At 57.2% G+C, this 9,800-nt stretch overlaps 5 protein-coding genes across 5 annotated transcripts in view; 2 read left to right on the forward strand and 3 right to left on the reverse strand.

Annotated features, from left to right (window-relative positions):
* Nucleotides 1-1,128, reverse strand: part of VDBG_01607 (conserved hypothetical protein) — a gene marked incomplete at both ends in the record, with an annotated part of 2,253 nt that extends 1,125 nt beyond the window's left edge. Inside the window, 2 exons of the mRNA XM_003007373.1 lie at nt 23-561; nt 618-1,128. Coding sequence (XP_003007419.1) covers nt 23-561; nt 618-1,128 — 1,050 coding nt within the window. The remainder of the gene's footprint in view (nt 1-22; nt 562-617) is intronic.
* Nucleotides 1,129-1,430: 302 nt separating this feature from the next.
* VDBG_01608 (50S ribosomal protein Mrp49) lies at nt 1,431-2,275 on the forward strand (the record flags this gene model as incomplete). Its single annotated transcript, XM_003007374.1, has 3 exons — nt 1,431-1,475; nt 1,626-1,732; nt 1,828-2,275. 3 exons carry the CDS (start codon nt 1,431-1,433, stop codon nt 2,273-2,275), a joined length of 600 nt encoding a protein of 199 aa, XP_003007420.1.
* Nucleotides 2,276-2,411: 136 nt separating this feature from the next.
* VDBG_01609 (ubiquitin-protein ligase E3A) lies at nt 2,412-3,960 on the reverse strand (the record flags this gene model as incomplete). The annotated part of the gene is made up of 2 exons (XM_003007375.1): nt 2,412-3,538; nt 3,600-3,960. 2 exons carry the CDS (start codon nt 3,664-3,666, stop codon nt 2,616-2,618), a joined length of 990 nt encoding a protein of 329 aa, XP_003007421.1.
* Nucleotides 3,961-4,692: 732 nt separating this feature from the next.
* On the reverse strand, nt 4,693-6,070 carry VDBG_01610 (conserved hypothetical protein; the record flags this gene model as incomplete). Its single annotated transcript, XM_003007376.1, has 2 exons — nt 4,693-4,786; nt 4,854-6,070. The coding sequence occupies 2 exons, from the start codon at nt 6,068-6,070 to the stop codon at nt 4,693-4,695; spliced, it is 1,311 nt and encodes a 436-aa protein (XP_003007422.1).
* A 2,189-nt stretch (nt 6,071-8,259) lies between these two features.
* Nucleotides 8,260-9,370, forward strand: VDBG_01611 (GTP-binding protein SAS1; the record flags this gene model as incomplete). The annotated part of the gene is made up of 3 exons (XM_003007377.1): nt 8,260-8,467; nt 8,646-8,913; nt 8,979-9,370. 3 exons carry the CDS (start codon nt 8,438-8,440, stop codon nt 9,368-9,370), a joined length of 690 nt encoding a protein of 229 aa, XP_003007423.1.
* Nucleotides 9,371-9,800: the final 430 nt, after the last annotated feature.

Genomic DNA, 9,800 nt, shown 5'->3' on the forward strand with positions numbered 1-9,800 from the left:
ATTCGTGCCCTTGGGGGAACACGGCCTGGAAGAGCTGGCTCTTGCCGACGTTGACCTTGCCGACCATCCATCCAGCGCCGCCGCGCTTGTAAATCTCCTGCTTGAGATCCTTCGTCCACCAGCTCCGCCTCGCGCTGACGCATTTGAGGTTGCCGAGCCTGACAACGTCGCCAAACTCCCCCAAGGCGCTTCGCAGCACCTCGCGCAGATACGGCATCAGGGCGTTGACCTGCTTCTCCGTCGGCGCCAGAAGATCGGAGCGCGTGATGATGAAGCTCATGTCGAACTTGCGGTCCTTGTAGTAGCGTCCGGCACGCGACCTGCGGTTGCGCCGCCTGAGGCTGACGTCGCCCAGAAGCTGGTGCAATTTCGGCACGAGCGACATGGGAAAATCTGCGGCGTCGATGACATGGTAAATGTGGTTGTTCTTGAAGGGCGACTCTTCGATCGTTTCGCGGAGGGCGTCGACGCTCGGGTGGAAGATGGGCGTGCCCTTGCGGTGGTGCACGAGCGCATGGCAGCGGTTGCACAGCGGCGTTGCGTTCGGCGCGGGAGGAAAAGCTAATTGGCATATTAGCAACGACGTCCACGAATCGCTGATCGTAGTTAGAGCTCACAGGGAATATCAGTCTCGAGGTCCTCTCCGGCAAGCAGAGTCCTAGGGTCCAGGCCAAGCTCTTGCAGCTTGTGTTCGTCCAATCCCTCCAAGGCCTTGGTCACAACAAAATCTTCCTCGATCTCCCCCTTATTTATCTCGTACTCGTGTTCGGAAGCCGCAAACTTTTGTACAGATTTGCGGTTCAAGTCGTAGTAGCCAGCCTGGTCAGGTTCCGTGGTCTGAGTGAAGGCGCCGCAACCATGGCATTGTAGAGGCAGCTTCGCCAAAGCCAGCGCATCGGCATCTGCGGGATCCGAAGGCAGTCGCTCGAGAGGGTCTGAAAGATTCGATTCGGCATGAAGACACCTTCGTTGGCCATGCGCAACCGTCATCTGATGAGGAACACCACGCCCCCTTTGCGCCGAAAGACTGAGCGCTGGGCACAGGTACCCAGGCACCTCAGCCAGGGCGGCCCGGTCACCAATCCTCAGCGCGCTCCGTAGCCATCTCGATGACAGCGCTCGGTGCATTGCCGGTTGTGCGACTGTCTCGTTTGCCAAGTGTCGTCTGGGGTCTTCGAAGTCGGAGTGGTTTCTGGAAACTTTCTGAGGAGGAAGCTCACCCCCCAAATTTCTGGGTGATCTGACGCGCGATAGATCGCGTTATCTTATCTTATCCGGATAAGCCCCGGCTCGCCCCGAATCATCACGACCAATTTTCTAAGAGGCTCCTCTGACACGCGACTTCGTCTTGGAAGATAGCTGCTAGCTCCTTCAGGCACAAGGTACTCGAACATCATTCGGATACCAACCCACGCAACCAATTCCTCACAATGGTCGGCACAGGCGCAGCGTCAAGGTGGCACAAGCTCCGGGCAGTACGTAACCAATTGCCCCAGCACCCTAACCCCTGATCTCTCTATCGAGTTCGCAAATGCTAACCTTCTTCGCAGCAAGTATGAAAATCCCCCCCCACTGGATTGAAGCAGCCTGCACCCAGAAACCAAGGTACTGACCCCCGAAACCAGATGCTCAGGATACGCCACGGCCCCGGCGCAGCCGTCATCCCCCCGACGGTGACCCGAATCCACGTCGAATTCGCAAAGACATACAACAACGGCCACATGGGTCCCAGGTGCGTTTTCTCTTCTCCCCAAAGGAAAGAAAAGGAGAGGGGGGATAAGAAGGTCCCGCAGCGCACGAGTGATGGTTTCTGACGGTGGCCCGCAGGAGGTTCTGGCGCGACATGCTCCCCCGCCTCAAGTTCCACAATCCCTCGATTCCCATGATCGTCAACCGCAAAGACTCAAACGAGGGCCCGGCCCTGCTCTCCATCTACCTCTCCGACGCGGCCGCCGCGGGCGCGGAACCCGCGGCGCGCATCCAGCCGCCCTCGTCCGGAATCGACACCTCCAAGGCGGCGCCGCCGGCCGCCGACGAGCGCGTCGTCAAGATTGACATGAAGAACCAGCGCTCCGAGGAGATCTTGGCGCGCTTCCTCGCCGAGACGGGCGCGCAGCCTGTCCTGCCGACGCCCGAGGAGCAGGCGGAGATGAAGGAGGTTGAGGAGATGGAGCGCCAGGGCGCCGTGGACAAGAAGAAGCAAAAGGCGACGATTGACGAGAGGAATCGGGAGAGGGACCTCCTGAAGAAGGCCAGGGAGTCCGTGATCGACTAAGGGTTGGGCGACTTGTGGGCAGCCGCGGGCAGCAATCATGTTTGTATCAGTATTGTAGATGTACGATTTGTGGGAGAACATTTCGAAGCATGGTCAGGATCTTGCCGCACGAAAAACCGAACCGATTTCCTACTTAGCTCATGAACAAGGTCAATTCGTTGGCTGTATGCGAACCTCGCCTGAATGCTTGATACACATCGGATCCTGCGTAGCAGCCGAAGGTGATTGTTTTACAGATGAAGAGGTCCCCTCTATGCGCCCTTTGCGATATCCTTTGCCTATTCCGGACTCCCATACGCCATGACAATGATAAGAGTTGTTTATTTATTCCTTGTGCCGTTTACTTCAAGCCAAAACCTTCGCTTTCGTGCACAGCCGTCCAGAGCATGTGCTCTAGTCGTTCTTGCGAGCCGTAACGGCGAAGAGACAGCATGTTAAAACACGTTCGAGCAATGGGATAACGTTCTTCGTCCTCTCCGAGGCAGGATATCTTGATCGGAAGGAGCGCAGCGCCCATAGCGGGTATTCGGTCACTTCCGGTAATGAATGATAGGAGCTTTCGTTGTTCTGAAGGTTTGGCGCTTTTGAACGTGTCCCAGAACCAGCCGATGACAGGCTCTGTACCATCAGGATTCTTACTGCCCCAATTGTCATACTCAGCTGCAGCTCGGAGCGAGTCGATATCAAGAGCTGTGGCTGAGCCCCGGACCAGAAGTTCAATCTCTTCCGGCCGGAAAAGGGACAGTGCGGTGCCTCCACAGACGGTGTAGAAGCCGCGCTTGAATGGCTCGAATTGCCGGGTGACTGCGTGGTCCAGGAGGTAGCGCACGTAGCAGTCTACGAATTCTCGTCGGTTTGCGTTCGTGACGGGCTTCCATTCGCCTCCTGGACAGAGGGGAACCTGAAGCACTGTCCCATACTTATCAACTGGGACAACAAAGTCGAGGCCAAATGTCTCCTCCACGTCACCATCGTAATCAAGCAGCTGTTTAAGGCCTGCAGCTAATCGTGGGCGCCACTCGGCCAAGTCTTCAAGGTTATACGTCATGATAGGACGTGGGTGTGCAGACGATGGAACTGGGGAGATTGGCGCCGCAGCGAGCAGCTTGCGATAGGCAAATGGCGGAAGCGCCACATCCAGAATGGTCGAGTTGTAGATGGCAAGCCCAATGACCACCCCCACGAGGAAGAACTGGTCCGACGTCTCAAAAGAGTTGGGGTTGAAGTAGCAAAGCTGTGACTCCTCATCGTAGGTAAACAGGCCTGACAGATAAGTTAGTCGTAGTTCTGATCGAGACAACGTGCTCTCTACTGTGATACGTACCGTGCTCTGGGTTGAACACCCTCACGGACGAGGAGAAGAAACCATTCTTTGCAGAGACCGCCTGCATCGTAGCCCTCTTCGCCTCTAAATTCGATGCGCAGGCGCTTCTTGATGTCTTCGCCACCGCTGCCAATCACCTCGCTCACAGCAGCCAGGCTGTCCTCCACCAAGCAGTCACGGCGTACGTCAAGTGTCAAGTGCTGCGTGACATTCTTCCGTGTCATGATACTATCGAAAAAGGCATCCCGCGCCTTCGTAGTCATTTGACGGCGGGCATCGTATTCCAGAATTTGAGACTTGGCCCAAATACTGAGTAGAAATGGATACTGGCAAAAGGCAAATTTGCTCCTCTTTGTCTCCCACGCCTCAAAATCAGCGATCAAGTCAGCATAGTCTATCATGCTGTTGTAGAAATCGCTGGTTGGCAAGACTTGACCAAATACTTGAACACCCTCGCGCAGGACGACGCTGGAGTTACCCAGCATGGTTGCATCTGCGCGTCTGACTCCCAAGGTGTTATTGGCAGCGAACAGTAGAGCCAAGACGCGTGCGGCAGCTCTTATCTGCCAATCATCATGGTATATCATCTTCTTCGGCTGCTCTTTCGTCTTCTTTTTCGATGAACTCGACGTCCCGAGAGCTGCATGAAGCGAGGCTGCAGATCGGCCGGTGTTCATGTTAGGTATAAGGCCATCAATAACATCGACCTTGGCTTCATACTTCTTCTCGTTCTGGCGAATGAGTCGAAAGGTGAGAAAACCGCTTGTCAGATCCTTAAATATTGAGAATCTGGATTCGGGGTACCGTGCAAACCACGCAATGAGGTGTGTATGACAAGAATTTGAGGCATTCGACATGAGGCCGAGAATCCGTTTGATGACTCCAGAGTGTTGACCAGATATTGGGCCGCCTCTCGCTTGAGTTGAATCACTCCCGTTCTTGCCGCCTCGTGAGCCGCCTGTCCCTGATTGCTTGGAGCCCCGATAATATGACGGTATGGCATACAATAGGGGGTTTTCGAGCAAGATGAGGAGGAATCGCATGTCTTCGGGGTCGGTTAAGGCACGCCCAGGTCGTTTGAGCAACATTTCGGTCACTTTGAGCAGGACCCTCTGCACTCGTTCTTGCGCTGCGAGTAGAACATCTTCCAAATCTTGCAGTGCGGCGGCGGATAGAGGCTCGAATGCCTCGTCTTGATACAGGCTGTCGTAAATCGCAGTCCAAGACTCTGCCGCATTGAGTAATGTAGCATACCATGAAGCGACCTGGTCCCATTCGATCTGAGCGCAACGCATGGATACAACTGAGTGCGCAGCCTCTGATGTCTTGCGTCCTTTTGATTGCGCATGCTGTTGAGACTCTCTTTGGTTCCCTGTCCACCACATGCCATTCTCCGCAAAGTTACCGAGCAGCAACAGCTTGGGATCCAGATCAACCAGCTGCGATTGAGACTCGGCACACTTGGAGTCGGATCGAGCCACGGCGGTTTGTCGTCGTACATTTCCACCCTTTGGTTCAGGCGCAAAAACTGGCCGTGTTGCGTCGCCAGTCGATTGTGCAGGGAACACAGGCTGGGAATCATCACTCTCCGGTCGGGCAGTGTAATGTGGACGGCTTGGAAGAAAGGACGAATTCACACACTGCAGCGAGCTGAAGCATGACACGAGATAGTCCTCCAAGGGCTTGAAAAGTCGCTTTCCATCAATTTCGGGCTGCGGAGGTGCAGCAGGACGGATGCTCTCCTCTCCGAAAATGCTGTGCACCAATGGACGAGCCGGGTAGGAGGATGAGTATGATCTTGGAGACTGTTGATGAGGGTTTTGGCGAAGTGTCGGTTGCTCGCTAAACATGCAAGTTGCAGGTTCCTCCTTCTGCATCCTCTGCGACACAGAATTCGGTGTCGCGGGACTCGTAGCTATCCAGCGGCCGGTCGAATGATCATCCTGGATGATGGGCGAGTGCGGATGCCCTGACGACGGCCCTCGCTGCTTCTCTGCTGCTTTTCCTTGACGCACGACCTGGACCAGATACTTCTCAAGGCAGCTGTGAACTAACGACTTTGTGTGTTCCAATGATATCTCCTTGGTGCCGCTCTTGTCGACCGGGCGGGCAGGCTGATCCGGGGGCGAGGACGAGGACGAGGTGGAAGAGTTGGCGCCCCGGAGCCACTGCGGGACGCAACCAGACCTGTGTCCGGCGTGCTCCTCCGGGCTGAGGTCGTTGACGGTGACGCAGACGGTGCACTTGAAGACCTTGAGATCTCGCGGCCAGCGCACGAGGGAGTTGCAGGTCATGCAGTTTCCGGTGGCGAAATCGCGGTTGCCTTGGCTCATGTTGCCCCTTGTATGTGTCTTGGCTGCGGATCGAGTCACGGGCGGGTCATTTTGGGAGTCGTCGGAGTCGGAGTCGTGCACCGGGTCTGGACGCTGCTTCTTCTTGCTGGAGAAGAGGGACGGGAAAGGAACGCTCATAGACCGAGAATGGGCTGGTCGACGGCGTGGTCTGGAGGGGTGGATATCAGATTCGGAGGAGCTCGAGTCAGCGTTGGCCTGAGAATCCTCCAGGGCAAAGTCGTGGCGAGAGAGGCGCGCCAGCTCGCTGGGCGGGGCATTGAGCGAGGTGTTGTGCAGGCGGGTGACAAAGTCGTCGGATGGACGTCGAGAGGGCTGGGGAGCAGGTCGTCGAGGCGAACGGGGCGGCGGTGGAGGTGGTGGACGTCGGGGTGGCCACGGAGATGCCATGGTCGCGACTGACTATCCAAAGTGAGGCAGGCGCCTGCCTTACCGGAGGGTGCTTGCCGGACGCGGACGTAGACGTGGGGACGTGGGCGAGGGCGAGGGGCACTTGCAGCTTCTAGCACCAAGCAAGAGCATCGAGAACAACTGCCCCCTTGGCACGTCCTGCATCAAGATGAAGACTTTGAGTCGTTCTCGTGCAGTGCTACTATACAATGCTGTAGAAGAAGGAGGAGGGAGTCGGAGAAGGGAGAGGGAGAAAGGGGGCGTGTCCACACAGACGTCGGCACCGACGGCTTGGGTTCTGTGGGCTGAGTGCGGTATGAGGCAAGGTAGTTAGTTGTCTCGAGACTAAGGCAAGGGCGGGTAGGGCCGTCAAGAATCACGACAGATCCGATCGAGCTAGGGGTTATGGAGGAGGCAATGTGGGCGGACGAAACGGATGAGGATGTCGAGGCCGGACTGGCATGCAATTGCTGGAGTAGGCGAACGTCTCGCGTCTCGAGATTCAAGCGGCCGGGTGTGAAGAATGCAAGGCGGTGCCAGGGGAACGGTAATGATATGTCTTTGTTGAAGGTGACCCAGGCATGCGAGCATGGATGCCAAGTGGACAAGCATTCGGTCGTTGACTGTCGTGCAGGTTGTGACACGGGATTTGAGGCCTAACGATGTCGTCCGCCGGTTGCCAGTGAAGGAGGAAAGGTGGTTGATCTCGTTCACCTGAAGCTCGTATTCGATGTCGACGGGGGGACTCGAAAGGTTATTGCGAGCGAATCATACACCAGGCCTTGGCTTCTGGTTGCAACTGACTCCGTGTTCCTGCATGCCTTCAATCGAAGGGCTGTCAAGCGGTGATGAATGTGTCACACACAGCAAGAGGGCCAGAGAAGCGGGCGACGAGAGTAGAGGGCAGACGAACGAGCAGGAGTCATGGCATTGGGAGCGCGTGGAGGCTTTGCCAAGCGTTACGCAATGCAACAGAATGTAGAGGCTTAGAGAAATGATGGTCGAACAATAAAGCTTGGGGGCCGGGTGGTGCTGGATCCAGGGGACTCACCCACTAGAGGTGACTCCCTAGAGCGCCCGAAGGCAGAGGACACGCGATTGGGAGGAGACCCCATGTTCCAGACCCCCGCAGTGGGACTTGGGACTTGGTGAGCTCCAGGTACCGTACCCTGCGCAATGGATCCAAATGTCAGGTTGGCTCTCTTTGCATCGGCACCTGCAATGAACCTATCCCCCCCCCTCCCCCTCCCCCCCCGGGAAGCACATGGCTGATGCAAGTATCACCCTTGAGCTGGCGTCTACGGGAAAAGAATGAAGAGGTCACACAAACGAGGAACTGGCAGCCATAGTACAGCTGTAGGAACGATGCTGCTTAGAACAGGATCTCCGGTAGTCGGAAAAGGACGCAAAGGTACAGCAAACTAGACTTGTAACGTTGTGACGGTCGCTTTTTGGGGAGCCACCACCTTTTTGGTTCTCGGCCTCGACGGAAAGAATCAAAGTCAAATGGCCCCGTCAAAGGCGTTTCGATGATCTGCAAGTCTTGTCGCACCCATGTGACAACGACTGCGACAGAGGGAGGGAAGCAGGGTCGTGATGTCGGACAAGCAATGACGTTGTGTGGCTGAGGATGTGGCGATTCCCCGGTCCCTGGAGAGTGGTGTAGTGGCCGTGGCCGCTGAGGGTGGTGCCTAGCTCACTGGGGCTTCTTTCTGCTGGCTCCTCGCGGGCTGCTGCTGGCTCCTCGCGGGCTGCTGCTGGCTCCTCGCTCCTGGCTCATTTTACGCCTGGAGGCACTACCGCACCTGACCTGCACCGAACTGGGGAAACCGCCCGCGCTACGATCAATCAAGCAGTCCAAAGTCATCCACCAGCCCATCAATCCCATCCCACCGCACTGCACCGCACCGCTGGCCTTCGACCTCTTCGGTTCTGGATCTGCCACGTCCGTCCCTCCGCGCGACAACCACCGAACATTGAGCACCGCCTTTTTGCCCCTCTGCCATCACCAATCCCGATCACCGACCAATCTTTTTTTTTAGTCTTTTACGACACCCCTCTTTCTCCTGAACAGAGCACCCTCCGACCACCGCCAACATGTCGAGTAACAGAAACTACGACTTCCTGGTAGGTGGCCCCCTTCTTGTCTGTCCGCTGCTGCCGGATCGCGCTGCTGCCTTTGGCCTCCCCCGAATGGACGACAAGGGCGACGACGACAACGACGACGACGACGACGATGACGACGACGACGACGACGACGAGGGCCCGACCAGACCCCTGCATCACCAGCTAACACGACGCACAGATCAAGCTCCTGCTGATAGGCGACTCGGGCGTGGGCAAGTCCTGCTGCCTGTTGCGCTTCAGCGAGGACTCCTTTACGCCGTCGTTCATCACGACCATTGGCATCGACTTCAAGATCCGCACCATCGAGCTCGACGGCAAGCGCGTCAAGCTGCAGATCTGGGACACGGCCGGCCAGGAGCGCTTCCGCACCATCACCACCGCCTACTACCGCGGCGCCATGGGCATCCTGCTCGTCTACGACGTGACCGACGAGCGCTCCTTTAACAGTGCGTTCCTGCTGCCCAGTTGCTGCCTCTTGGGGAGTCCCATGCTGACACTGTCCTCTGACTAGACATCCGCACCTGGGTCGGCAAACGTCGAGCAGCACGCCACCGAGGCGTCAACAAGATTCTCATCGGCAACAAGTGCGACTGGGAGGGACAACCGCGTCGTTTCCCCGGAAACAGGGGCCAGCAGCTCGCCGACGAGCTCGGCATCCCCTTCCCTCGAGGGTCTCCGCCAAGAGCAAACATCAACATTGACCAGGCTTCTACTCACTGGCCGCCGACATTAAGAAGCGCCTCATCGACAACCAGAAGAGCGAGGCCGGCGCGGGCGGCGCGTCCGGGGGTGCGGGCGGCGTGCCCATCGCGCAGGCGGGGGGCAGCGGCGGCAAGTGCTGCTAGCCTGGGACGGCCTCTCTTAGTGAAAGCTGGGTGTGCACGAGGATGGCGGCGGGTGTGACTTTTTTTTTGGTTGGAGCTCGGCGGCGAGATGGCCATGGGGCGGAGGCAGATGATGGGCGGGCGCGGGGAGAGGAAGGGACTGGTACGCCGCCTAAGGCGCCCGAACAGACCATGCACATACGGCACTCCGAAAGGGGCAGCAAGCATACCGGAGCGAGCGAGAGCGGCGGCGGCGGCGGTGGTGGTGGTGGTGGTAGTGGCGACAGCGACTCGACGGCGGATGGAGAGGGAAGGGTGCCTGGTTCTTCTGTTGAAAGAGCCTCCGAGGCTTTGGGCGTGTCATCATCATCCGTTAGAGAGCAAATATCTGGTCCGGAGTTTCGGGTTTTTGTTTTTTTTTCTTGCCCTTTTATTTTCCCTCTCTCTTCCTGCCTATTTCCTTCACTGGGGACAATTCAGCTTGTTTTTCTACTTGTCGCACGTTGTGA

The sequence above is a fragment of the Verticillium alfalfae genome, genomic scaffold (assembly GCF_000150825.1).
Source record: "Verticillium alfalfae VaMs.102 supercont1.2 genomic scaffold, whole genome shotgun sequence".
NCBI classification, from domain to species: domain Eukaryota; kingdom Fungi; phylum Ascomycota; class Sordariomycetes; order Glomerellales; family Plectosphaerellaceae; genus Verticillium; species Verticillium alfalfae.